Source organism: Daphnia pulex, chromosome 1 (genome assembly GCF_021134715.1).
Source record: "Daphnia pulex isolate KAP4 chromosome 1, ASM2113471v1".
Taxonomy (NCBI): domain Eukaryota; kingdom Metazoa; phylum Arthropoda; class Branchiopoda; order Diplostraca; family Daphniidae; genus Daphnia; species Daphnia pulex.
The window spans coordinates 2,894,866-2,922,696 of record NC_060017.1 but is presented as its reverse complement, the minus strand read 5'-3'; the positions used below and the strand labels follow the sequence as shown (position 1 = coordinate 2,922,696).

Here is a 27,831-nt window from a genome sequence, read left to right as displayed (position 1 = left end):
AGTTCGATAGTCCCAACATCTCCCTGAACGATCATCAAAAGTCCGCGTCTGCGCGAGCAGCAACAGCATACCCCGATCTCTTGAAGAGGGTCGGCCATTATTTTTGATGTTTTCTCTTTTATGGGGGATTTCCAACCCCCTCCTCCGCCGATATATTCCACCCTAGGGTTATTTGATTATTCCCTCCTTTTTCACACAGCCAACCCCCCCTTTGACAGAGAGAAGAGGGAGAGAAGGGGGGCGTTTTATAAAACTGCAGAATTTTCTGTTTTCTCCAACCAACAGCAGACAACAGACTCTCTCTCCTCATGCGCTTGGCGCGCCCGCTCTCAGACGCCCGTTGTGTGTTGTGGCCAACACACAGAGACACAAAAGTCCAGTGTCAGTATTTTTACAGGCTTCACTCAGAGAGGCTGTGCACAGTTTCAGTCGATCGACATTACTCGCACACTTTTGATACGCCAATTTAATTTCGGATTTTTTGTTGTGTGTCATCCATTTTGGTGAAACTATACTCGTGGTGAATATTCGTTGAAGACGAAGAAAAGAATTGGCTTTGTTTGACATTCGACACATTTGGATTATTGGCAGTCGTTTTCGAGCACGTGGTTTTTTTCAGCATCGAACGTGCAACATGATTCAAGTGATTTGCATATAGATTCGGATCGTAGTTGGTGGATTTCAGTGATGCAGTAGAGTCACTTACAACTGGTTTACTCTGCTTAATAAAAGGTAAGACTTTTCTCCGTTAAACGTTTATTTCGTTAAGTTGATGCGTAGCTGAATTCGACTGTAAATGGTGGGCCGAGTATACTAGGAATATGGCGCGAAGGAAAGTTGAACGGATCGACGATTTTTCTGTTCACGGTATAAAGGCATGGCTAGCCAACGATTTCAAATCGCCGCATTAGTTCAACGGCATGCAAACGCCCGTCACCCAGAGAGGTAGGCACTAGGCAGGCAGGCAGCTGTTGTGTGTTTGAGCGTGTGGGTGCAGTAACAATGTTCATCGGACGGTGAATATACACCGACAGACACCAGGAAAGAAAATAAATAAAATAACCAAAAAATGCAACGTGTCTATCGAACAGTTAAGACAGGGATATATTATGGCCGTTGTTATTTTCTTTCGCTTTTTATACAGACTCCTCCAATAACATTTCTAGTCCCATCTGTCGTGGATCAGCCAGAGTTTTATTTGTTTTAAGTTTGAAGCAACATCTTGTGGGATTATTCGAAAAACAAAGAACAATCAACTACTACTTTCTAAGTTGATTGTTTTTTTTATTTTTGTTTGGGTTGATGCTAAAAGAAGTTAAACTATTTAGGGGAATTGTTCTTTCAGCACCCGGGACAATTTTAGGGAGGGAAAAAATAAAAAGTTTGTGGGGAGAGCAGCAGCAGCAAGAAAAAAGAAGCCATCTGTTTTTCGGAAAAATATCCCGTGCATGTTTTTGTCTAATTCCGTCCGTACGAGACTGTCGTTCCGGAACAACTGTCTGTCTCTCTTCCAGTTCCTTCCTATTCCCCCTTGAACTTTCCACCGATGACACATTTCCGCTTTCAAGTGACTTGTTATGCTGATAAATATCTGACAAGTCTTTGAGCAATCGTTTGAGAAGAGGGTGTGGGGGCGTGATGGACTCGTTTTGTTGTCACGAGAAAAATCTTTGAGAGCAAGAAAAAGAGTCCTGTGTTATGGAAATGTGATTCTTTTTCCTCCTGGAAAAAGCGTCACACGTACTACATATATAACCATGCTTGATGCACCATGGCCCAAGTTTCTCCCTAGCTGCTTTTTCCCCCCTTCCCGCTTTAGATTCTGAGTCAGCGCAATGCGATCAATACCGGCCACCTTGTGCTGAATAGCAGACAGGGCCGCCAACCCCTCCGTTATGTAAGTTTTTGGGGCACCACTAGTAGAAGGAAGAACAAACTTTGAGGAGGTATCGGATGACGTCGGGGCGCCATCATGGAGCCATTGATGATTAACTAAAACAACAAACTTGCTCAAATAGAAATATCGCGGTTTATTTTATTTTGATTTTTTAATGTTTTTAAGGACAGATTCCGAGTGTTGAAAACATTTGACATGTCTGGCGACGTTCGTTAAAAGAGTTTTTACATTTTCGTTTGCGCCATGACTTTTTTATTTTTTATTTAAAATGAAAATCGGTGTAATGCCAACAGCGACACCCACCAACGTGCCGAGGAAATAGTATAAGGGGAGAAAGAAAAAAAGGGCACAGTGTTCTCGGTGATTTCTTGACTTTTGGTCATAAAAGTGGCTCGTAAAAACAGTAAATAAATGAATAAAAGAAATGAAAAAGAACCTGTTCTTTTTTTTTCGCAAATGAAATAAACCGGTTGCTGAATTAGCATAGGACCAGGCCCTGCTATTTTAGCTTTTTGGGTGGTTTGATGGACCCGCCGTATGTTTACGACTCTAACGACGCCCTGCTTATTTTCTTTCATTTGATCCGGCTCGAGTTGGCAAAAAAAATAAGAAACACAAATCAAAATCCTATCTACCACCCGAAAAAAAAAATGAAATCATCATTTGAAAATAAAATGCACCGAAAGATCCGGCTCGCATTTCGTTTTTATAATAAATGAAATAACTTATTTGGATTTTTTTTTCCTTCCTTTTTTTCACTGAAAATTGACTTGATGAGTCTCCAAAAAGGAGGTTGATCCCAATTTTGGGTGAAGCTGGCAACCAGCCTTTTTTTTTAAATAACAAAAAGAAAAAAGTCTATTGAGAACATGGTGATGAGCGCCAAAAAGTGTGGGCAGAAAGCGTTGCGCCATTCACGACGCCAATGTGACGTCAGAATTTCGCGTTGGACGACGAGCACGAGCTAACAGCTCCTTCCTCTCCCCCACAACATCCAGCAGGGAGTCCTTGCAATTATTAATGACTCATTTTTATATTCTCTGTCGAGCGTCTCGGACTTGTTGTTGTGTGTCGTAATAATGAAGAGGGAAAAGAAGAAAAGAACAATAATAATAAATACGTTTCCCCGTTTTTTATTTTATCTTTCAACAAATGTCTTCTCTACAGTCACTTTTTATTTCTTTTTTTTGTTCGTGAGAATAATTTCACTGCACGCGGAAATGCTCATTATGGAGGTTGTAGAGTTGGCAGCTTGGTCAGTCCAGAGGATATTTTTGGGGTTTTTACTTTTTTGGTTTTCAAGGGGGCGATTTAGCGGGTCTCTACCGTCACTTGTGAATGTTACACCCTACACACAAAGTCGGGGCGATTGTCCAGCGTGAGAGAATTTCATTTTTTATTTCGGGAAGAATAGCGCGTGCGTGTAACCGCTGACGACAGATCGGCCGGAAGAACACTGGAGGATAAAAAATAGAATCGATCGGCCCTGTTGTTGTGATGAAGTTGAGAATGATATGGGTGTCAAGGTTTTTATTATTTTTTTCGGCCTGCATGTCGACATTTGAGCGCGATAAAAACAAAATCACGAGGTGAAATTCGTTACGGTCGCGGGATTTTGTTAAATTCTATACGTGCGCAGTTTTCCCTTTGTTTTCTAACGCCTATTGGTGAGATAACGTTACTTGTACCTCTTCACCAGTTCACCTGTCATTTTGGCGAGTCGTGCAATCACGCACGCACTCACAGGGTCGTGATGTTTCCCCACCTCAAACGCTTTTTGTGTGTGTGTGTATGTGTGGCGAAGTCTTGTTGCTTTTTGCTCGCTTCTGTTGTTGATGTTAAACCACGTCTTCAAAATATATATAGTATGTTCATTGTGGCTTTTTGGGTGGAGAGGAAGGAAGAATCGAAAAATGAACCGTTGGTTTCCCCCTTGGGTTAGTAGTAGCGGACGTTCGCCATGTTTCCGACGTTGGTTAGCTATTACACAGTGCTGTCCACTACACGGCCTTTGGGGGGGCTTAATCACGGACGTCACGACGACTATCGACGACTATCCCCTCATTCCTTTCGGCTTTGACCGAATCATTACCTTTTTTTTCTTTCTCTCCTTTGGGGCTAACAGGCTAGTCTTGTTATATCAGTCGTTAATCCCTGTGACAATACTTAAGCCTCTTGGGGCTCTATTGTCTTTCCATAAGCTAATCGATTGTATCGTTAGGATAGAGAGCAGGTGAAGCACGCGCAGCAATTTCAGAGCTTAACTACAGGATGCTACAGTTGATGGTGCCAAAAAAGAAAAAAACGGAGCTGATGACCCAACTGTTTTGATGGCCATAGGGCGAAAGAGAATTAGATGCACTCGTGGAAGAAACGAGAAAGGAATAGCACGTTCGTTCGTTGTCCTTTTTTTTTTTACTATTTTTTATTATTATATTATTTTCGGTAATACGATGGAAAAGGGGAAGAAGCCTTGCCACTGCTCGTTGCCACCGGCAAACTCTCAGGTGGGAAAAAGGCGACTGGAATTATTATTTTTGCTTTTTTCTTCTTCTTCTTGTGTCCTGTGTACGGTAGCGAGGGAAAAGGGGAGAAGAGAGAGAGAAGACCGTGTGTCTATTTATCTAGAAAAAAAGGCGAAAATTGTAAATCCGGGGCTTCACGTTCAGTTGGTCCCGAGCTGTCAACGGCATAGGATCATGTCCGCTTACACTACGTGTCGTTGAACGAACTTGTATTCGTATTTATTTTTTTTTTCATCTGTTGTTGTACTTGTGTGGAATTTCATCCTGCGTCTCTTGTCTACCATCGCCGCCGCCGCCGCCGGTCTAAAGTCAAAAGAAGAAGAAAAATAATAAAAAGGGGGAAAGATGGATTTCCGCTGGATTGACACGGTCCAAGAGGTAAGGTGTCATCATCCATCGATTGAAATAGGCGCACCCGGTGACTCTTTCGAAGAAATCGAAGCTTTATGGTTAGTTAAGTTGAGCCCAGCGTGATGGTGAATTGATTTCGTGCCAATCCAAGTCCCGATTGGGATATGAGAAATGGGAGAGAAGAAGAAACGCAAGTCTTTTTGGGTGTTATGAAACGGCTGTCTTCTTCTCTCCCACGGCAGGGAGGCCTCCTCTCATCTTTTGCTCATCTTTGTGGTGGTGTTGTTGTGTGTGTCTGCTCAAGGCGTTTCACCTTGAAGTAAACACAGAGAAGAAGAAGAAAAAAGCCGTGTTACCTCTCTCTCTCTCTCTCTCTCCACCGTGTGTATATTTGACACGCATGGCGGGACAGCCAACATCGTCGTCTGGCTTAGCAAAGAAACAACAAGCCTAAAACCTACCTATACCTGGAACATTGCGCTGCTTAATGTGTAATCACGACACAACAGCTGCAGCGGCCTTCAACACCAGCGCAGAATCCGCAGGGCAATGTTTCTCATCCCAGAGTCTTTGATCTCTTTTTATGGACTAGCCAAAAGAGAGGAGAAACGAGTATTTTAAACATTCAAAAATGGTTGCCTCGCCTGTGCACTGAACGTAAGGCTGCTCCAGTGGCTCCGGCATGTGATTTACTGTAATGACACACTACTACAACTACTAAGTTGCAGTCCGAAGAATAGTTTTTTATTTTGAAAGCCACCGCCCCAAAAAAGAGATTTTTTACCATCTAATTTGTTTTTGTTTTTTTATTGATTATGGCCGCCGAGCGAGAGACCGACCTGTGCAAGTCAGGTAGTATATATAAATACGTACACGAGTTGCGCACGCGGAATGAATCGATTTGTATCCGATGGGTATAACATGCCGGCGCCAAGGTTTCTAAGACTCTGCGGGACAAGGTTGCATGTATAAATCAGAGCCTGTTTAGCGACATTGCGTCACGTCTTCTTTCGTTGGTCATGATGTGATGGCCCCCAACTGATTGGGTCTCGAGGTCGAATAATTATCGGATATTTTTTCCCCTCAGTCATCAATTCCGACTTGATTTCTTAACCGGAATTTCTCGAGAAATGGAGCTTGCGGTCATTTACGTCAGGTTGTTGTTCTTCTTTCTTCAGGGAGAAAAATGATTAACGACAACCGCGACATTTTTTGAAGTGCGCATTTTTTCTTAGTTTCCAGGATTGCAGATTGTCAGACTTGTCTAGCAACAACCGTAATGAAGGAACAAGTTTCTTCTCTCTCTCTCTCCTTTGCGACTATTTACTTGGTACTACTCTAATATTATAGTAAAGATTGATAGAGGGATAGAGGAACGAGGTGGAATCTAGAGAGGTGCGGCCTTGCCATTCTCCGCAGGGGGAGAGGCCGAGTTCAAAGAAGACAAGGATTCATCATCATCTTCCTAGCAATCGTATAAGTAGTGAGGGGAGGAAAAAGTTGGCTTGAAATCTTCTTCGAGTCTCTTTTTCCCAGACCCCTTCTACTTCTTGTTTTTTCTCTCTCTTCCCACCTTTTATTTTTGATTTATTTTTGGAAAATTCGTTTTAATTTATTTGATTTTCATAGACTGACTGAAGATTCAGTCTCTTATACCCATTTATTTTTTTTTCATATTTTTTCAAACATTTTTAATAGTTGCGCCTATAATTAATGAGGTAATATCTCGTCCTTGTCGTTTTTGTTACTTCTTTATTTTTATTTTCTGGTTTTGGAAGTTCGTTCCTGTCTCGTCTGTGTGTTTTTCTTCTTTTTTACCTGTTTCTGAATCTCTTGTTTAATGGGCTGCCAACAAGAGGGCCCCCGACTCGTCTTTCGACCGACGATTTGGGTGGGTTTTTCGGGGTCGGGTTTGTACACAATTTTATATTTTTTCGGGAGTCATTGGAAATGCTCAAAACAAAAGGAAAATGAAGAAGAAGAGAGACGTTGTGTGCTGGTGCCATGTCCAGTCCAAGGTCTGCATTAATTTGTTTCTTTTCCCTTCTCTTCCGACAAAACTCTTACAAAAGGGAGGGGTGCCACTTTGATTTGAATCCCAAAAGGCAGCCAGCGCAAGGGTAAAAAAACATGTCTTGCATTGTAATTCAAAAAGATAAAAAAATGAAAAGGAAAATCACAACAACAACAAAATCAAGTAAAAAAAAGGGTCTTCTTCTTCTTCTTCTTGATTTCTTCCCAGACCGCAATCAAGCGGTTGTGTGCGCGCACGCTCGCTTCCCCTCTTACCGTGTTCGCACGCTCCCGCTGGGCTCGCGCCCAATTTCCATAAGCAAAAAAAGATAGAGAAAAAACCCCGGTCGCTTTGGTTGTGTACCAACAATCTACAAACGCAAAAGAGCGCATCTTATCGATTTGTATCCTTAATCTACATATCTTGTGACCATTCCACCTAGAAAAAAAAGAAAAAAAAGATTTTGATCCGGTGATGGTTATGTATGAGTGGAACTTTCTCTTTCCTATTTTCGTCTCCTCCTGTCGACAACAACAACCTGGTGACACGTTCACAAGTTTTTACATCTTGATTACAAGTAGAGCCAGAAAAAGAAAGATTTTAGGTAAATAGAATATCCCCCTCGGGGCTGAAGAAGAGCTGTTTGGTCGTGTTACCATTTCGTGCGAAAGTAATCCGGTTTCTCCGTTTAAAATAATAATCAGAATATCATAAAAATGTCTTATCTTTAGATAAAATCTGGGTAACGACATGCAGCGAAGCGACCGTAAAGTAACACGATTTTCTGTTAACAGTAGTTGGTTTTTTTTTTTACTCCTTTGCATAATTGAAACTCGAATATATAACAAAAAAGATAAAGAAACGAACAATTGGGTGAATATTCTTTGTTTGGGGGGGGAGACATTTTATGCAGCCAAACTTCTATTTAGCTTGAAAAAATCGGGTCGAGTTCCCGAAGGAACCGGAATCTTTTGGAATATTGGAACACAAAAGAAAAATACGATTTAAATGTACCGTATTCTTAATGTCAGACAACAAAACGACGTTCGTGTGATGAGTAAAAGTCATTCAGGTGAAAGATAGGTGGAAACGCGACCCGAAGTAAAGCTGGGCCACGTATGCCATTGTAATTGAAGATTGGTTGTTGTTGTTGTTGTCGTTGTCGTGTTCACTAAGTGGAACCTGTCGTAGATTCGAGTGCGGTACCGTTACACCACCGGCGTACAGCACATTTTATACCAACATTGGAGAGAGAGACATTTATGCGAGTAGTGAAAGAGGAAGTGATCGGATGTCGTTGTTTTTGTGTTTTGTCCTTGCGTCTTTGGTTTCCCAAGTGATGGCGGCCGGTCGGGACATTTGACATACACAAAAGTGTGTGTGTCCCCCTCCACCCAGTGTTTGTTGTTGTTGTCGTCTAACTGTTTTCCAACTTCCTTCACCGACTGTTGCTGCTGGAGCGCGTAAAAGGAGTGAAGCAGCAGGGACTTTTTGGGTTTCCGTTTCAGAGTCGGAAGACGGCCAGTAGGCGGAGCTAGAGTCTCCGGGGCAAATCGTGAACGAAAAGAAGGAGGAGGTTAAGATAGAAGAAGAAGAAGGTCTTCTTACTCTACTAGGCTACTACTACACGGATGGTACTAAGACTGGGACTCTCTTTCGTCGAGTGGCAGTCACTATCCAGTAGCTCGCACTCAAAACAACACGTGCCATCAACTCCTGTGACTCTGACGAATTTCTCGATCCATCCTCCAGTGTTTCTTTGTGTATATCTCACCAGTGCTACTGTTTGTCTCACTGGTGTAATAATTTTTGTTATGTCAACTTCTCCTTTATTAACACCGACGTGTCAGGTGTTGAACAAAGTCATTTTTTGACAACTCACGATCCCTCACGCTCAGGATCGGTTGTTCGCCTTGTCAGGAAGAAAATTGTGTGCGTCTTTCAAGTGTTTGGCGGAGGTGGCCGGAATTGTACACCAAACAGAAAAAAGTAAATCCCCCCAAAATCCTTTCGGGGAATGGATACCACCGCCACCACCACACCCACCGCAAATAGTCAAGCCGAGCCTCGGTTCCGGTTCGCCAATTATTACTTAGCATCCGGCAGTCGGGTAAATGCAATTTTTCGTGTAACTTTTGAGCGACAAAGAGGAATGATGGGCGATTCAATATTTATTCCCGTCGTGTTGTTTGGTTTACTTTTTTTTCTTTTTTCGGTTTACTTGCCTTGTGATCCAACAACAACGGGGTTTGTTTGGTTTGTCTTTTTCCCTTCTAGTTCCACCTTCCCACATCATCAAGATTGTTGTTTTGTTTGGGTTTGGTTTCTTGCTTTTCTGTGTTATACGGCTCATTGGTTTACGAGCCGGTAGTCACGAGTGCACCGACTTTTGTCCCGAATTGTTTCCTATCTCCGCCACCACATCTTCTTCCTCTTTTCTTGCAACTTTCACGAAAATTTCGCCGAAATGAGATAGAAAACCGAGTCGTTTACCCCCTCTTTGAAAAAAGAAAAAAAACCCGCACTCCCCCTCGCTTGTCTCTTTTTATTTTTCAATCGACGAAAGCGTCACACTCGTCACAATCTTCCTTTACGGCGTGCAAAAAGGTGCTCTCAATAAGCTCCACGACCCACTTCTCATTCTTCTCTTCAATTGATTTTCTCTCTTTTGTTGTTGTTGTTGTTGTTGTGGTGGTTGTTTGGAGATTGAAAAGATGCCTCTCTAAAAGCATCGACAAGAGTTTTCTGGAGATTTATTTATTTCGACTTTTTGTTTTTGTCTGGTTGGGGGAAATGTCTGGAGGCGACGTGAAGGTTTTCATCTCCTTTCTGATGATCTACATAATGCATAGTCTCTCAATCTTGTATCTCGAACAGGTGGAATGGGCTGGGGGGAGAGCACACACAGACACGAGACCCTGTTTTTTCTTTCCATCTGCTCTGTGAGGTCATGCAATGCTCTTGTGTGTGTGTGTGCAAACGTGTGTCGGTTGTTACCTTGGCCAGGACGGCCCTTGTTCTTCTTCCCTTTTAGCCATTTCGCGCGTTCCGCCGTCGTGACTTGTCGATTGCATTTTCCTTTTAACCCAGCCCTTCACACACATGATTAAAAAATAAAAATATGTTTCCTGTGAAAGAAGAGAATCATCTCGGAGTCGGGAGTGTTTGAGCGAAGAAAACTAGAAAAACAGATTTGATGAAAATCGTGAAGAAGATAAAAAAAAAAAGTCGGTGAACCAAAACCGGAGACCTAACGTGAATTTTGTCATGTCTTTTTTTCTTTTCTTGTTGTGTTCCATTTGATTGGGTCATTTTCTCCGTAGGGGCCAACAACATTCACGAACCCCCCCATCTTCTTGTCAGACACGCGCGACAACTTTTCTATCTCTCCCGATAGAGTCATTTTAGAAAATTGGCTTTTTTTTTTCGGGAGAAGAGGTCACCGTCAGTTCGCCACACGTCGCAACGGGTTTTCGTCTCCCGAGTTTGAAATGAGCTCCTTTTTCTCTTGGTGCATGTATAGTCTGCCGGAAACGGAGAGCCCGGCGCGACAAGACGAGACACACGAAAACATGTTTGGAATGATCACGAATGTCATGGGGCGAGTATTCAGCCTTTGTCTCTCGTCGTATGTGCTATGTGTAGCGGTCGGACATTGTTGTTCCAGAAAAGTTCTGAAGAAAATTGCTGGAGAAAAAACAAAAAACAAAAAAAACGGCGGGACGGATGTGGAATTTTCGATTTGCGCCGTGTCAGACGTCGTCGAAAGAATAGACGGCGTCAATGACTTGAGTACATGGGCGGAGTTTTACAAGACGAGTGGAAACCGGAAGCAGTTTGACAGTTGTATTCTTCTTCTTGTCTGTTTGCCGTGTCGGGGAAAGAAGAAGAAACACACAACAAGAAGAAGGAAGAAAAAAAGTAGGAAAATCCTATGTGAAAATGGAAGTAGTAAGAGGAATAACAAATAAATATGCGAGAATGAAAAAGAGAAAAGAAAAGTGTGTGTGTGTTGTTTTTCTCTTTTCCGTGATCGGCGCCGCTAGTATGTATAGGAAGATGGGCACTAAGCCTGGGCTCCCTGTTGCGCGGGTCCGTATGCGTATGGTCAATGTTTCATTTCTTCTTGATGTTCTTTGACTTTTGAAGGGGAGAAAGAGAGAGAGAAGATATTGTTGAATGGTTTTTCTCGTGCGATCACCGCATATTTGCCGCTCCTACCGACACCATTCTTTTTTCTTTTTCGTGTGTTAGTTAGTTGGTTGGTTTTAACTTTGGCCAGAGAACCAAGCCAAAACCATCCAACGTGTCGTGCTGTACGGTAAAAAAAAAATACCCCCCATTAAAAGCAAACGAGAGCTATGGTGCTGGAACGACGGACCGGGAAAAAAAAATCTCGCCGCTCACGTCATTTCCCTCCTCCTTGCGTTCCCCCCTCGTTTCCCCCCTCTAATTTTTTTTTTCTTCCCGAGATCTAATTTTAACAAAATGTTCCAGAACGGTTGGGACTCAGCGACTCGTTCCAGGCACTATTTCTCATCTCAAAAATTTGGAGGAAAAAAAGCAAGATGAAAACAGATTTTCTTTTACCGTTTTTCATTTCCCCCCTTTCGCTCGATTTATTTCTGAAAAAAATAATAAATTAATTACAAAAACCGAAAGATTCCCTTTTGCGGCCAGAGTTGTGTGCCGTACAGTTTTTTTCTGTTGTTGATGGAACTGGCGCTCACCCCACCCTAAAAGACATCTGTGTTTTTGGTTTTAGACGTTTTCCGGAAGTCCCGTTTTTTTCTCTCTCTCTCTTTTCACTCGGGAGCCCGTCGCTATGTGGAGTATCAGGTATCACGACAGTCAACTACGGTTCTCTATGGGGCTGTTGTTCTCTCGCCTCTCCAGACTTTTCTTTTTAAAACCAAAATAAAAAAGGAGCATCTGGGTTTTAAAATTTTGTCCAGACTGGGTGAGACAATGAACCTCTACCGTCCCGAATCCCAATTGGTTCTAACGGTTGACCGTGAATAAATATCGGGACAATGGTCGGGGTCCCAGAGAAGAAACATTTTTTCTTCTCATAAGATGTCGTCTCTTGTCGCAGACACCCCTTCCGCGAGTCCAGTTGTTTTTTTTTTGTTTTGTTTTTTCCGTTTTTCTTCATTCAATTTTCTATTTCTTGAATCGCGTTTATCCATTAAGACACGAATTGTCTTTGTCCCGTTGCCGCAACTGGAAAATGGCCGATCCGCAGGCGTTTTGACCAACTACTGGATGGAATGACCCAATCGCTCGTGACTGATTGACGTGAATCTTCCGATAGCGTCGGTGGCATGGTCTGGCATGGGTTTTTGCGTCATTTTTCCATGTTGGCCGTCTTATCGGAAGACATTTCTCTTGTTTTGGGGTTGGGTCAATTTGGTAGAGAAGTACTATATTACTTCCCTTCTTCTCTGCGATTTGATGCAGACAAATCGCGTACATCGATTAGCCATTGTCTGACATGACCGACAAGTTCTCTCTCACAAGAAGCCCTACGCACTCGGACTAAGTCCAGACGCTTAAAGGTCATAGTCGACGAAAGAAGAATGCAAGAAACTTATTACTGCCCGTTATTATTATTATTATTATTATTACGACTAGTTTGGTTCCTGGGAGGGCAGAGCGTTTTTAATGATAGTAATAATAGATAATAAATGTAAGCCGATTGCACATTGAAAACGTGTTATGGTTTGTTTCGTGAGAAACTTATCCTCTATGCGCGGTTATGTTGCTTACGTTTCGAAAGAAAAGCTCTGCCGATGGATGGTGTGTGTGCCCATTCTGTCATTGCCCTTGGATTCGTGATCTTCCACCACCCACCTCTTGCAACGTGAATCTCGTTCTTTATCTCCCGTTCCCTCTCCCTCATGCTGGCCGTCGGACGATAAGAAACAAAAGACCGTCCTCCGTGAAATCCATTTTCCGTCTAATGTTCACCACCGCACAAGTTCATCTCTCTCGCGTTCTTGGCTGGGCGACGGCAGCCAAGTCGTCCAGCCGCCCCGAAAATGTTTGGTTGTTTCTTTGGTTGGGGTTTTTTTATTTTTTTTATTTTCCCCTTTTTCTCATGGAAGGCGGGAGGCGTGGAATGTCGGGTCCATTGCATTCGCTACGGTGTTGGGTTCGTGCGCCGTAGCCCGGATGTTAGCGTCGTCTGCGTTATTTTCAATCACGAAAGAAGTGATGATGATGGCCCTCTTTTCTCGTGATTGAGGAAAATTATTCTTCGTGTGCCGTCCTCTTCACTTTTTTCATTCATTTGATGTGAAATTTGAATATTGTTGTTGTTGATTGTTATTATCTGATTTACGGTTATGTTATTATTATCATTGTTTTTTTTTTGAATCGATTGGTTTGATTATTCATTTACGCATCTATTCTATTAATAGGTGGTGTCGTCAGTGTCTTCTCGACTTCACCTGAACCGCCTGTCGCGACCGGACTTGTCATTGGCTGATTTGAGCGCCAACTGGCGCCGCCGAGTGCGAGTGCCGCGCCTGGCCGCTCCGCGCGTCGACTGGTCCCTAATCGGTTCCCGGCTGCGTCTCGGCCTCTCTCGGGTCAAAGTTGAAGTGCCCGCCATTAAAATGCCTCCCATCCGCAGCCGGCGAGGATGGTGCGGCTGCTTCCAGGTTAGTTGCAACATACTTTACACACGTATAATATAGTACTACCCACCCACCTACCTACCTACCTACTTACCTGCCTACAGTTATTAATAATATATACAACGTGTACAGTGTACACATATATATATACACCATTTGCCGGTTCTGCAGATGACACCATCATGCCGATTGCATGCTATCACACCATCGCATTTTCACGTTTAGTTTATTATCCTGACCATTTTCCATATTTTTCTTCCCATCTGCGTAAAACTTTCTTCTTCTTTCTATTTTTTTCCTGTTGGAAAAAAACGAAAATAATGGGCAGACAAAGAGTGATGCCTTTCAATGTGTGTTCTTTGCCAGCGTATACACGTTACAAGAGTTGTGTTGTGTGTGGAGCCCAGTAGGCGGGCAACCAGAAAAACTTGTAATGTCTCCTCTATTATTTACTCGTCATTTAACCTTTTGCTGATCCGGCCGTCTCTGTGATGGATGGATCCGGCCGGCATCTTTCCTTACTTGTTCTCACATTAGCGCTTCCTTCCATCGTTTGAATTTCTTTTTAAAATCTTCTCCATTTCTCTTTTTCTTTCTTTTTTAAAACAAACAGAAAGACGAGCCGCCCGAAATCACTTACTGTGTCGTCAACCAGAACGGCATGATGCACCTACAGACCTTATCGCCAGCTCAACCCATGCCGGAAGAGTCGGAACTGGATGCCAAATTCACCGAATTACTGGTAATGCTTGGTTGCGAAATGTCTTCATTGATTAGATCTAGGAACGGATTCCATCTTAGTTCTCCTCCATTGATGATCGATGGCATTTTCATCACCATTGACTTTCGCCCGTTGCGGATGTGCTTTTGTGTATACACCCCAGTCTTATCGCGTATGTTTGTATACGAGGATGATGTGATGATGACTTTTGCCCCACCTTCTTTCGGCGTATGTAACGCGGAGCCTTCATTAGCTAATTTCTTCTTCTTCCTCCTCTTTTGTTGTTGAATCTCTTTCTTCCTCTTATTTCGCCGACCAAACATTGGTCCCGTTACGTTGCCGCTATCTTTTTTCCTTTACCGAAAAGATACGCCATCTACAGCCGTCTCACTCGCCCGTCATCGCATTATTATTATTATTATTAAATGTGAAGTCTGATTAAGTTTTGTTCTGTTCAGTTATTTTTTCTTCTTATCATCTCCTCGTCTGGAATTGAGGCGTCGCAGACCTCCGCAGTTGTTTGAACTGTGCCAGCAGCTCGAATCATTTTGATGTTTCTTTTTCTTTTCATGGCGGTCATGTTGATGGTGCCGGACACTCGGCGCCGCCGGCCCATTCGCGCCGATTCTCGTTGGTTATTCACATGTATTATGTGCTGCGCACATATTATTTACTAGCTCGCCCTTATTATTTGATTTATTATGCCCTGGAATAATTAGGATTGAATAATATCGCATCTTTCGTGACTGGCGTGGCGGTTGGGATGATCCTTATTTAAATTGCGATGAATAAAACAAAGGGTAGAAGAGGGGGAAAAAAATACTTTTCACAACATTCTCTACCATTCTAGTTTGAGAGGTGCAGCGCCGAGGAAAATCACGACCGGCGCGGAGCAAACAATTTTTTCTTTCTTTCTTTCTTCTACGCAGTGAAACAGGAAACCAGTTGTTGTTGTTGTTGTTATTTTGGCTTCTTTGTTCTGTCTCTGATGCATTTTCTTTCTCTTTTTTTATTTCATTTCTTTAGGAAGAATTGGATTTGACTCCACCCAACCGGGCGGCGATGTTGGCTCTACCGGCGGAAAAGAAATGGCAGATCTACTGTAACCGGAAGAAGGTGAGCCGCCAGCTTTTATTGTTAACAGGGCGCATCACCATCTTGATGTCTTAAAAAAAATTACTACGATGACGCCCTTCTTCATTTCATTTTCACATTTTCACCTAAGAATTAACCAACGTTCCATTTCCATCCGGTAGTCCCATCTTTTTTTTTTAATTTTTTGTATCGACAGGGTTTTTTTTTCACGCCCGGTCGTTCAAACAAGGAACTAGGAAATTATTTATTTCCTTGCTTGGATGATTTTTGCGTTCCAGTCACTTCACTCGCCTTCCCATTTATTTTTATCCCATTTATTTTTATCCCATTTATTCGTCATTCTCGATTACTTTAAATTCAAAATAATTATACAGTCGAAAAGAAAAGAAAGAAAAAAAAAGGAAATTCTTTCTCATGTTGCCATCGTCCTACTGGAATTTGGTATTGTTTTTTCGTGACTGGAAAACAATTTAAAAATATTGACAGGCCGAGGATTCATGTGTATCTGTTCGTTTGTTGTTGCACGCAGCATTATTTGACTTTCTTTTTCCTGAGACTCTTTTCATGACACTGGCGATGAGGTCAAAGTTTTCTCTTTCTTTTCTGTCGACTCTCCTTTTTGTTGTCGTTGTTGTTGTTGGTTTGGCCAGCAAGCCAACGAACCCAACGAGGGACTCCCTGGCGCGGCCGAAAGGGCAAACAAGTGAATGATGACACGCGAGCGTACGGGAGTTTCTTCTATTTTAAGAATTTTGAAATCCTTCCCTCGGCTGCTGCTGCTGCTGCTGCTTCTGCCGCCTTCTTATTTATGTTTTTTGTAGGTTTCTAACTTATTCAACATTCCGTTTTCTTTGATAGGATCCTGGTCAGGAGTCTGACGTTTCTAATCCGCCTGAACACTACATCGCCAAAGTCAACACTATAGCCCAGGTATGTATTGACGCAAGGGGACGAGCGCGTTTAAAAATACATTGACGCTGCTAACGGCGACGCTTGACGTCCGACGCTTCCAAGTGACGGAACGTTTCCCCTTTTTCTCTTTCTCTTTTTTTCTCGTTTTATTTAATTTTTTATTTGTTTGTTTGTTTTTTTCTTCCCCCCTTTTCATCACGTCCATTGACACAGTTGGCGTTCTCGGAAGACGATGCCGAAGAGATGAGAATTCGGACCAAGTTGGTGGATAGCCTCAAGACGGCGCTAAGGACGCAACCCCATTCGTTCGTCCAGCGCTTCATCGAGCTGGACGGATTGCCGTCGCTGTTGGGCGCCCTTGGCTCAATGGACGAACTGACGGCCCATTGCGGCCTTCACAATGCATATATTGGATGCGTCAAAGCTCTTATGAATAATTCAGTAAGACGGCTCTTTGATTTTTCCATCTTCCACTCATCTTTTGTTAGATGGCTGATTTTCATCTCTCTTTCTTTCTTTTTACATTCTTTATTTTATTAACCTTTTTCCTTTTTTTTTTTGTTTAATATTAGACGGGTCGGGCTCACGTGCTTGCCCATCCGTCATCCATAAAAATCATCGCGCAAAGTTTGTCGGCTGACAATCCCAAAGTCAAAATGGCCGTTTTGGAGATCCTCGGCGCCGTTTGCTTGGTGCCGGGAGGCCACCGCAAGGTGCTCGAGGCCATGCTCCACTTTCAGGAGTATGCCGGAGAGCGGACACGATTTCAGGTACGGTACGCCGAAAAATGATAAAAAACCTTAACTGGACTATCAACGGTGCATCCAAAAAGTGGTTTTGGATGATGAATTCAACTTGAAAAACTTTTCTTATTTTCACATATATCATCTACACCATCCATACGACGTGTGGCGGGAACAGACGATAGTCAACGATCTCGATCGGAGCATCGGAGCCTATCGGGACGACGTTGGCTTGAAAACGGCTACCATGTCGTTTCTGAACGCGCTGCTCAATTACGGGCCGGGCGAGGACAACCTCGAGTTTCGGCTTCACTTGCGCTACGAGTTACTCATGCTCGGCATCCAGCCAGCCATTGATAAATTGAGAGCTCATGAAAACCAGACCCTTGACAGACATTTAGATTTTTTCGATATGGTCCGAGCCGAAGATGAAAGGGAATTGGCTCGCAGATACGAAGAGGTAACTAAACTTTCGACGGACACGCATGACAGGTCCCATATTTTCACGAGCAACCGACTGAATCCAAACACTTTCTCTTTTCATAATAGGTTCATGTGGACACTAAAAGTGCGACCAGCATGTTCGAGTGTCTGAGAAAGAAACTGACTCACACGCCAGCCTACCCACATTTCCTCTCTCTCCTCCATCATGCCTTACTTCTTCCGCGTAAGTTTCTATAAATTTATTTTCGCCCTCGTTTGTCTTTGAAATAAAAATAGATTAAATGAATGTTTGTTTATCGCAGTCGATTACGGATCGCATCCGTATCATTGGCTCATGTTCGACCGCATCGTACAGCAGCTGGTCCTGCAGGGTGAGTCGAGCGAAGATATTGATGGCGCTCCATTGGAGATCAACGTGAAGGAAATTGTGCAATTGTGAGTCACTTGTACCTTTTTCTTATTACGTCAGATACAGCTAGTATGCTTGGCGAATGGTTGGATCAATACTTTCTTTCGATATTTTCTAGATTGGCCACCGAACAGGAATTGCTGGCTGCCCAAAACAAAGCCGAAGAATTTGAAAAAGAAAATTGTGATTTGGTCAACATGTTGACACTCAAGGAACAGGAACTTGATTTGCGACTCCAAGAGAAGGAGGATTGTGAAGCTGGACTGAATCGATTAAAAGAAAAGTTCGAGCGCGAGACTGTTGCCCACATGGAGGCCAAGCAGAAGATCGCCGACATGGAAACGTATCTTAACGAGCTCGGCCAGCAGTTGCAGATGGTCCAAAAGGATAAGATGAAACTGGAGCACATCCTCAATCACTCCGGGACCAGCATTCCTGACGACGCTAAAAACGGGTTCAAAGACTTCAATTTCAGTCCACCGCCCGGCCTTGCTAATTTCATGAACGGGAGCAAGGGTTTCGAGAATTCGAAAATGCCTCCACCTCCGCCGCCACCGCCGCTTGGAGGTCCCCCGCCTCCACCTCCTCCGGGTTTCCCCAGTGCTATACAGCCACCGAAACCCGTCGCTAAGAAGGATGTCCCGCCTTCCTCTGTGCCTCTTAAGTGCTTTAATTGGACCAAAATCCCCGACACCAAAGTCGCTGGCACCATTTGGACAGAATTGGACGAAGCCAAATTGTACAAAGTCATCGATTTGGGAGAGTTCGATAAGCTGTTTTCCGCTTATCAGAAGAACGGCCTGAATAATGTAAATATCAATGATTGCTCTTTTTAAATAACGACGCCAATTTGATTGATTACAAATTTCCCCTGTCCATTTTTTAGCATGATGGCTCGACCGAAGATTTGCGCCAGATCACAACTGGTAAATCCAAACAGCGAAACTTATCGGTGGTTGATGGTCGCCGCGCTCAAAATTGCACCATTTTGCTGTCCAAATTGAAAATGTCAAACGAAGATATTATTCGGTAAGTTTGTCTTTCTGTTCTTTTTTAATCCACTAGCCACAATTTAACTTTATGACTTTGTCAGTGCGTTGTTGAGTATGGACAGCAAAGAAGAGTTGCCGATGGACATGGTCGAGCAGCTGTTGAAGTTCATCCCCACCAACGAGGAACGGGCACTACTGGATGAGCGGAGCAGTGATTTGGATTCCCTATCGCGTGCCGATCGCTTCTTATATGATGTCTCCAAGTATGTTGATTCGCCATGGCTTCTTTCTTTAGCTTTAGTTGTCTTTCATGGAAAATTGCATTGTGAATGGATTCAGGATAAGTCACTACGAGCAGCGTTTGAACACACTGTTTTACAAGAAAAAGTTCGCCCAGAGCGTCAGCGAAATGGAGCCCAAGGTTGTTGCCGTCATGGAAGCGTCAAAGGAAGTGGCTCGCAGCAAGAAGCTCAAAAAATTGCTTGAGATTATTCTTGCGCTCGGCAATTACATGAATCGTGGCCAAAGGGGCAACGCTGTTGGTTTCCGCATTTCCAGTCTCAACAGGTTGGCCGATACGAAGTCATCGAAGAATACCACTTTGCTCCATTACCTCGTCGACATATTAGAAAGCAAGGTATTTTAGATTTTGATCAAGTTAATGCTAGAAGTGAACGTGTGTGACTTGACTTATGATTGTTACTTTTTCGCTTGCAGTTCAAAGACGTGTTAAAGTTGCACGAAGACTTGCCTCATCTGAAGCAAGCTTCGAAAGTCAGGTAAGAGTCTACAAGGAGTTTGGGTCGCATTGAATATCCGCCTCTTCACCATTTGGTAATCATCGAAATATTGTGTTTAGTTTGGTTGAATTGGAGAAGGAGATGAATCAACTTCGCAGTGGACTGAAGGCTGTTGAAAAAGAATTGGAATATCACCGTACTCAGAGCCACGCCACGACTGCTGGCGATCGCTTTGTTCCAGCCGTGAAAGAATTTATGACATCCGCAACTTGTCGCTTTTCTGATTTGGAGGACAAGTTTCAAGACATGAAAAATAGGGTAAGCTATTTTAAATCATTGTCTTTAAATGTGTTACTAATCATCATGTCTTATTTCTTGTTACTTATGACTTAGTTTGAGAAAGTGATTGGAACTCTGGGAGATGATCCATCGACCGCACAACCCGATGAGGTCTTTGGTGTTTTTGGTGTGTTCCTCAGCTCGATGGAAGAAGCTCGACAAGAAAATCTGACAACCAAGAAACGCAAAGACGAGGAAGAAAAGCGACTGTTACAGGAAGCAGAGGTATATACTTTATTCATTGTGACAATTGGAGTATGTTTTACTGATTGATTTAATTGTACAGCTTCGTAAACGGACAATTGATCGAAAGTCCAGCAAAGAGGCCATGCTCAATAGAGTGTCGAAAGGTCTGACGATTGGAAACGGTCAGAACGGAGGATCTAACGGTTGCCACGTCAACGGCGATAAAGGAGAATTTGACGACCTGATTTCGGCGTTGAGGGCAGGAGACGTCTTCGGCGAGGACTTGGTTAAAATGCGTCGGAATCGTCGCCGTGCAAATGGTTCTCCTCACCGTATCAGTCAGACGAGCAATTCTTCAGTTAGAGATTCAAGAGAAAACAGCAGAGAAAGGGCTCTGAATAGGAAATGAAATGTGAATTGATCACAACTCGTTGGGGAGTTGAGGGTTGGCTGCCTAAGTCTCTGCTAACATGTACATTTGCGTTGATAAGGACATACTACGTATTCGTGACTTTCAGCAAAAACATATCGCCCAATGCTAAGAGAAATCGGGAAAATTAATATTTTTGTATGCGGAGCGCATCTTGAATGTCGCCTAATGTGTTGCGTTTATTCCCCTGAATATTTCAAATAGCACCGCGATTTCATTAGTCAACGAAAGAAAGCGTATCGATTGAGCTCATTATAATTAATGAAGTTAAGTTTGACAGTTTGGCTTTCTTTACTGCGTTTGTAAACGTTCTTCAATTTGACATTTACTTTTTAGAATGGTGTACTTCCCCTCCTAGTCAGTTGCTTTGTTTGTTTTCTTCATTTGTTAAATCCGCATTAAACGGATTTTACGATTGGATTTTCAGAACCCCTTCTGAATAATTTAAAACCCGAGGACCACATTTTTGTTCAGACTTTTCTGAAAGTTCTGATTCATATCTCGCGTGTCGTGCCAAGACATTTGAGATGTTGTAATTCATCGTGCACATTATAATATTCTTGTTTGTTTTGTTTTCTTGTGAGGAAATGAAGATAACGATCAACATTACTTTGCGCTTTGAATTTGTATATAATTGTAAAGAAGAATGGGATCGAGTCAATCGTCAATACACGAGTCTAATATTACAGAAATATTTAGTTTTAAAGAAAATGAAATTACTTTTTTTAAGAAGAAAGACAAGCAGTGGCGCAGTGTTATTGTACGTGTTAGCTTTGTTTTTTTAAATTCGAAATTCAGGGACCAAATGTGATGCTGTTTATAAGCACACACAGGTTAGGTATTTTAATTTAAACCTTAAGTCCTAAATGAAAAGGATATTTGTCGTTTGTTGTTTTAATATCTGTTTTGATTTTTTTTTTTACAAAAAGCCCTTTGCTTGCTAACGCAGATCAACAACCGCAACAACCGCTAACAAGCTGACAATGTTAGGGCTTGGACACTGACGACATCTGGCGGCCAGATTTGTTTTCAATTCTGGAGCATAGGCTAGCCCTTTAGCCCCTACCTTCTTCTTCGTCTGCGTGCGCTTCACACCCTTTTCCTATCAATGGAAAGTCCTGAAATCCCCCACCAGGTGCCACTGCAGTTTAATAACAACAATGACTGCCATGGTTAGTGCACGGTTAGTTGCTGTTTTTCACGTTTCGATGCAGTATAAAGGGAACTATTAAACATTTCAAAAAGTTTGTTAAGTAGCATAATGTGGTAAAGCAGATTAACATTATAGGTATTCTGCTTAGTTGATTTAACAATTTGTATTTTTTTATTTCCTTGACTTGCAATCTCACACTTATCAATTCTTTTTATGTCTGATTTTTTGAAACAGTGAGATCCTTGTGAATGGAAAATAGCATGATCAAGGCTGTTCTTCAATTGCAAAGAAAGAGAATTATGATTGAAACAAATGCAAAATATCCAATTGGAATTCTCTTCGTATTTGTGGTGTAAGTTTAACTGTAAGTTGTAGGCCCTACCGTAAAGTTTATACTAATTCTTTTTACTTCTTCTTTTGATCATGATCAGAATTTTGGAAAATTGTCTTTCCAGAGAATAACACCTTAAAAGAAAGAACTGTGGTTGTGATAATGTAGCAGTATTGTGTGAGTATTAGGTTTATTATTACCCATTTTTGTTTGGTATGATTTTTTCTTATTTTAGTATAAGTCTTGATTTAGCTAGAGCAGGGATCCTTTTCATTTTGCTGTTTAAAATTTTAAACATCTCTTGTTTACAAGGCTAGACGATGGCTTAGATCGTTTTTCATCAGTCAGAAAAAAACAGTAGTGTCACTGTTTCAGTTACTTTTACTTTACACAATTCTAAAAAGACATTTATAGGCAGTTAACGTTAGATAATTTTGTGTGATAACTGACCGTAAGCCACAAAGCTCACTTCTTAGACTTTGGTAATTTGCTTGTCTACTTTCGGATTTTAAAGGAGTTAGTACTTCATTTAGTACTTATAAGACGCCCGAAAGAACTAACAGCCGAATTTGAAATTCGGCTTTTTCCTGAATTAATCCTGAATTAATTTCCTGAATTTTTCCTACTACAGAATATGGCATAAGACAACAATTAGTGCATATTCTTGATTTGTTGATTTGATTCAATATTTTTGAAGTGCTCTCCATTGTTTTTTGTTGACTTGTTTCTCTACACCTCATAATAGCATCATGCTTGTTATTGATTATGATTGTTCTTTTTATTGATCAAATCCTTCTTAAATCTCCTTTTAGGTGAATCTGTCGCCGCCATTCCATAGACTGACCCATTGGGATGGTGAAACTGAGGAGAAAACGCTGAAATTCAAGATAATGATGTAGATAAATTAAAAGTGCATATCTGGGCTCCCTTCTTTTCTGTGGCCCCGTTTCCCTAACTAACCACTAACCAACGCCCGCCGGTGGTCACTCACCCGCTGTGAAACCAGGAGGAGGGGAGGGCTCTGGTCGAACGGGGACTTGGAAGGCGCATGATCCGACGAAAACTTTTAGAGGGTCATGAGTCTAACCCGGAAGCCTAGTATGACTAATCGCTCCCCAGTAAAACTTGCCTCGCACTCTTCTCTCCTCTTCCATTTCCAGGTAATCTCCCTGGATCTACGCCGACACTGCATGTGTGAGTTTTGGCAAGCAATCCGCCACCCAATTTGACAAAAAGTGATAGTTTGTTTTCATGGAAATTGCGTCAGACGGTTAAAAAATTTCTAGTTCAACAGTCTCATGTAGAAATTTGCATCTAGTCTACTGGTGCAAATTGCGATTCTTTAAGCTTTATCAATTTATGTCATGTGTTAAAAGCAATTGTGGGTAGCTTAAAAATTGAACTAATTTGCTTTTTCAGAATATTTTGAAGATAGATCACAAGAAAATCTAAAAACAACAAAGTGATCTAAAACCAAAATATTCAGAAAAAGTTAGATCAATTTTTTAGCTACCCACAATTGCTTTTAACACATCACCTAAATTAATCAAGCTTAAAGAATCACAATTTGCACCAGTAGACTAGATGCAAATTTCTACATGAGATTATTGAACTAGAAATTTTTTTACCGTCTGACGCAATTTCCTTGAAAACAAACTACCACTTTTTGTCAAATTGGGTGGCGGATTGCTTGCTAAAAAGCCTCGCACAAAAAAAACTGTCTTGAACCGGACGCTCTGTTTAATGAATTGTTTATTTTGTTTGTGTTCCAGAATAAATATAGTTGACACAATATTTATATACAATGACATTTAATTTATTTATATATATAGATGGTTATAGATATACAACAATTGTGTGGTTTGATGTTGGAGATTGTGGGGTTTGAGGAATGGATGTAAGTGGATGTGGGATTTGATGTTGGTGTTTATGGGGTTTGAGGAATGGATGTAAGTGGATGTGGGATTTGATGTTGGTGTTTATGGGGTTTGAGGAATGGATGTGTAAGTGAGGAAGGTTATATAGGTTAACAACAAATTTTATCACTAAGTATTGCGTATTCATTAAAAACACACCTCACTTCTTTTAGTAAATGATAATCAAATATCCCACCCCAACTCCCTCCTCATTCCCCAATCGCGGACATGTTTTTATTTGTTTGACATGAACCTCCCCGTATTACTTTTTTGTGTTCCTTCTCAATATATAAAAGGTAAACTGCATAGACACAAATAGCAATTAAACACAATGCTGGATGCAGATATCTTTCACCGCCATAGGCTGCAATAACACGCCACATTGGACAGCAACACCACTGCTATGTTAACATGAACCTATAACCAAAGTAAAATTAATCTTCAGCATCTTTGGAAATGCTGTATGAAATTTAAAAAAAATATGCTACATTATATGATCACTTCAAATATTCATCCCAAATACTATATGGCAACATTATCTTTTACCTATTATTGAAAGTGAAATTAATAAATTTACATTAAACTAGATGACTCATTTGAGATTTAAATACAAATTAATTTAAACTTTAAAGAATACTCTACAGTAGAACAAATAAACAAAACTTCTTTCGGCATCTGCCTTTCTTGCTTACTACAAACACCTCTTTAAAAAATCCATAACAGAACACATGACTGAAGGAAATAGCTGCTGACTTGATGAAATCCCAAAATAATCCCAAAATGTTAAAACTAACCAATGGATGCAAAGCTTAGTCACATTTTAACTGTAAAATCTAAACTGGATAAGATTGTCACCTTCAAATAGTGTATGTGTTCATGATGTTCACAGCAAAGGTAAATGCGACTTCCATGCAGCCTGCACGATTGGATGGAAGTCCTAGATTGGATGGCTGAAGTTCCTTTTATCAAAAGGTGCCTGCAATCAAACATTACAAATGTTATTATTCAAATATATTTCAATCAGTTTAATTGATAATTTTACCATTCTTAACATTGTACAAGTAGAATTTTACTCAGCTTCTCGAAGTGGTGGAAAATATGGTCTCCAAGTCTTAAAGCATCAAAATTCATCTACAGAGAAAAAATTACATTTAACACTTTCACTTTCAGGCACTTTCACTGCACGTGAATAGAATTTAATCGAATCAATACCAAGAATAAATAAATAGCAAGATCACCAACCGCCAACCCGAACCAACTAAAACCCATCACAAATTCTAAGAAATGCCTAACAAATTACAAATAGCAATCAAGCTAATTAAGCAAACATCAAAACCCCTAACAAATAAAAATGGCGACTCTTTCTCTCAAAAGCTTCAGCTGACAAAAAAACAAGAAAAGGGTAAGGGCTTAAAAGGCTAGCCTACGCCCAACAACTGAAGACAAACCTGGCCACCAGATGTCATCTTCAAGCCAACAACAATAACAATTTTAAAAAAATGATTACGACTTAATCCATCAGGGGAACTTCACAATTTGATGGGTGGACCAATTTACCAAATTCGTCAATCACTTCAATCAGGCTCTGAGCAGAGCGACTGATTTGGTAGTGGAGGACACGGAACCAACTGCAATTTACTTTGATTTCATCTTCGCTCAACGCCTTCTAGAGTTGAGCAGCTTCTGGGTTGCAGGTTGCTACTCTCGTCCACCATCTTCGCTCAATTTGGGATTACAAGTGATTCGTATCCTGAGTGTCAGGGCACACGAAATAGCGTTAACTGGATGAATTCTTCCTGCACTGTTTTATGGCATAACAAAATTGACGTTGACGAAGAATTCATCGATCATTTTTCATTCAGTTTTGCAAACAAAAAATAATTGTGTATAGTAAAAGTTACTGAAACAGTGAAACTAATGTTTTTTGAACGACGAAAACAATCTAAGCAATCGTAAAGTCATCTAGCGTTGTAAACAAGAAATTTTTTAAATTTAAAACAGTAAAATGAAAAGGATCCCTGCTCTAGCTAATCGAGACTTGCTAAAATTACTAAAATTAGAAACAAAAATAATAACAAGCGGAAAAATTAAAAAAAAAATACACTCACGCAAAGACGCAATATTGTTACGCAATATTGTTGAAGATCGCAACCGCAGTTCTTTCTCCTAAGGCGTCATTCCCTGGTGGACAGAATATTTTCCATAGTTCTGATCATGACCTAAAGGAGAAATAAAAGGAATTAGTATAAACTTTACAATAAAACATACACCATATCTATGCAGGAAATTTTAGTTGAATATTTTGAATTTGTCTCAGTCTAAATTCACTTCATTTACAACTGCTAATAGAAGAACAGTCTCTTAGAAGTTGAGGAATTTTTAAAAATACAAAGTATTAAATCAACTAAGCAGAATATTGTAAATGTAGGATACAGATGATAGATGACCTGCATTCTTCTTTTCTTTAAGTTCAATTTAAAATTCACTTTAACTGAGCAAAATTAAATTGGATTTTTTTAAATTCATTTAGATATTTTAATTACAGGCCTACTGCTATTAAATGCTTTGAAAAGCTTTGGCAAAGCATTTGCACCTGCGGCTCATCTTTTTTACTCAAACAAACCAGAAATAGACAGAAAAATTGAAGTAGAATATATCTGCGTGCGGACGAATTTAATTTTCCATTAAAAATGCTGTTTTTTTAATCTAAAATATTTTACCTCGGCTAATCGTAGCCATTCATCGGCATCTTGAGGAGATAAATATGCAGCTATCAAAGATAACTGGTATCACTTTTCATACTCTCCAAGGTCCTCATAGAACATGCTTAATAATGCTTGTTTAATTTTAAAGTGGGCCTGAATGACCTAGAAAAAAAAAAGACATTCAGGCACAAATTTAATCGACATTCAGGCCCTGGGCCTGAACTGTTACTTTTTCATTGGATGGTGCCTAAAACAGACATTTCTAAAAGACGTTAGAATATGACACTGATTGATGATTTCTGAGTTGACTTTCTAAGGCCATAAATTAAGCGCTGTTTTACAGTAAGAAAAAGAAACAATAAATATTATGAGAAAATAATCAGATTGTAAACACAATAACAAGTGACTTTCTGGCTATTACAAAAGAGTACTGATATTCACTTAGAATATCATAACTACACATTTTGGCAGTTTCCCCATTCCCCTGCCAAATGTTGACAGACAAAAGAGGAAAAAACTAATTTGCAAAAATGTGGCTTTTGTAAGTAGTAAGCTCGAAGTAGTGTATGTTTATAATTTCACTCAAATGAAAAACAGAAAAAAAATGAAATATGGGGGACCAATATAATACGAAAATATCAATACGTATAATATTACATTTCTAAGATTTTTTCTAGGACACTAAAATGGTTCCTGAGTTGTTCAAGAAGAGTAAACTGGGTTATAATTGGATATTGTCCATCTAACTATTTTGAATGACAATCCACTTGAACTATACGTTGAAATAGTAACGATGCATAATGGAAAAATGCTAATAAAGAACTCAAGATGTGAAGTCTACTATTCAAGCAACCCCATTTACCTCTGGCTGATATCCTGCATTCATACCGTACGTTCACATTTCGCAAGCTCTTTTCGTCCTTTTCGTAAATTTATTCAAAAGCTTTCTTTCTTTTCCTTACACAACAAAAATATTACTTAAAAACTCTTCTCCACCTTGTTATTGAACAATTTTAACCTTACCTTACGAACTTTTGATGTAAACGTCTTTTGTTATCCGTGGGTCTTGTTACTGTAGGTTAACACACACGGAAAGTACCGTTGACAATCCAAAATCCAAATCATAACGTGGTCACCAACCGCCATATTTTTTCAACGATAGTAAAGAAAGAGATAACAGTTAATCATACGTCTGGCCTGCCGCGAGATAGAGCACGGATTCATAGGTCGACGTTTACGCCATCTAGGGTGGGGTATTCGAGTCTAAAGTTTACCAAACCATTAACG

At 40.9% G+C, this 27,831-nt stretch overlaps 1 protein-coding gene and 2 long non-coding RNA genes across 16 annotated transcripts; 2 read left to right on the top strand and 1 right to left on the bottom strand.

Moving 5' to 3' along the window:
• The first annotated feature begins 309 nt into the window (after nucleotides 1-309).
• LOC124199669 (disheveled-associated activator of morphogenesis 1-like) lies at nucleotides 310-21,131 on the top strand. 3 transcript variants are annotated; one of them, XM_046597353.1, is made up of 18 exons: nucleotides 310-732; nucleotides 13,210-13,452; nucleotides 14,042-14,170; nucleotides 15,176-15,265; nucleotides 16,103-16,174; nucleotides 16,370-16,597; nucleotides 16,729-16,926; nucleotides 17,078-17,359; nucleotides 17,449-17,566; nucleotides 17,646-17,778; nucleotides 17,871-18,561; nucleotides 18,639-18,781; nucleotides 18,846-19,007; nucleotides 19,084-19,381; nucleotides 19,462-19,523; nucleotides 19,604-19,802; nucleotides 19,878-20,048; nucleotides 20,110-21,131. In XM_046597353.1, exons 2-18 carry the CDS (start codon nucleotides 13,408-13,410, stop codon nucleotides 20,416-20,418), a joined length of 3,330 nt encoding a protein of 1,109 aa, XP_046453309.1. In that variant the 5' UTR covers nucleotides 310-732; nucleotides 13,210-13,407; the 3' UTR covers nucleotides 20,419-21,131. The 3 variants fall into 3 exon arrangements, with proteins under 3 accessions (XP_046453309.1, XP_046452607.1, XP_046451899.1); XM_046596651.1 differs by lacking the exon at nucleotides 310-732 and adding an exon at nucleotides 4,462-4,800; XM_046595943.1 differs by lacking the exon at nucleotides 310-732 and adding an exon at nucleotides 8,111-8,897.
• A 120-nt stretch (nucleotides 21,132-21,251) lies between these two features.
• Nucleotides 21,252-22,910, top strand: LOC124201673. 3 transcript variants are annotated; one of them, XR_006878173.1, is made up of 4 exons: nucleotides 21,252-21,611; nucleotides 21,827-21,944; nucleotides 22,024-22,100; nucleotides 22,736-22,910. It is a non-coding gene; the product is annotated as an uncharacterized LOC124201673 (long non-coding RNA). The 3 variants fall into 3 exon arrangements; XR_006877975.1 differs by having other exon boundaries at nucleotides 21,252-21,622; XR_006877773.1 differs by having other exon boundaries at nucleotides 21,253-21,727.
• Nucleotides 22,911-23,723: 813 nt separating this feature from the next.
• LOC124188606 lies at nucleotides 23,724-27,713 on the bottom strand. 10 transcript variants are annotated; one of them, XR_006872426.1, is made up of 8 exons: nucleotides 27,568-27,713; nucleotides 27,407-27,501; nucleotides 26,560-26,706; nucleotides 25,948-26,058; nucleotides 25,397-25,640; nucleotides 24,882-24,970; nucleotides 24,695-24,815; nucleotides 23,724-24,256 (listed from the first exon to the last, which is right to left on the bottom strand). It is a non-coding gene; the product is annotated as an uncharacterized LOC124188606 (long non-coding RNA). The 10 variants fall into 10 exon arrangements; XR_006872425.1 differs by having other exon boundaries at nucleotides 25,397-25,589; XR_006872431.1 differs by lacking the exon at nucleotides 25,397-25,640 and having other exon boundaries at nucleotides 25,942-26,058.
• Between the last annotated feature and the right edge of the window lie 118 nt (nucleotides 27,714-27,831).

What these genes read in the sequence shown, in the direction of transcription:
- LOC124199669 (XM_046595943.1), top strand. Translation starts at nt 8,805, where the DNA reads ATGGATACCACCGCCACCACCACACCCACCGCAAATAGTCAAGCCGAG. An exon ending in TGGCTCGCAGATACGAAGAG is followed by an intron (nt 17,360 to 17,448) that starts GTAACTAAACTT and finishes TTTTCATAATAG; the next exon opens with GTTCATGTGGACACTAAAAG. An exon ending in TCATGCCTTACTTCTTCCGC is followed by an intron (nt 17,567 to 17,645) that starts GTAAGTTTCTAT and finishes TGTTTATCGCAG; the next exon opens with TCGATTACGGATCGCATCCG.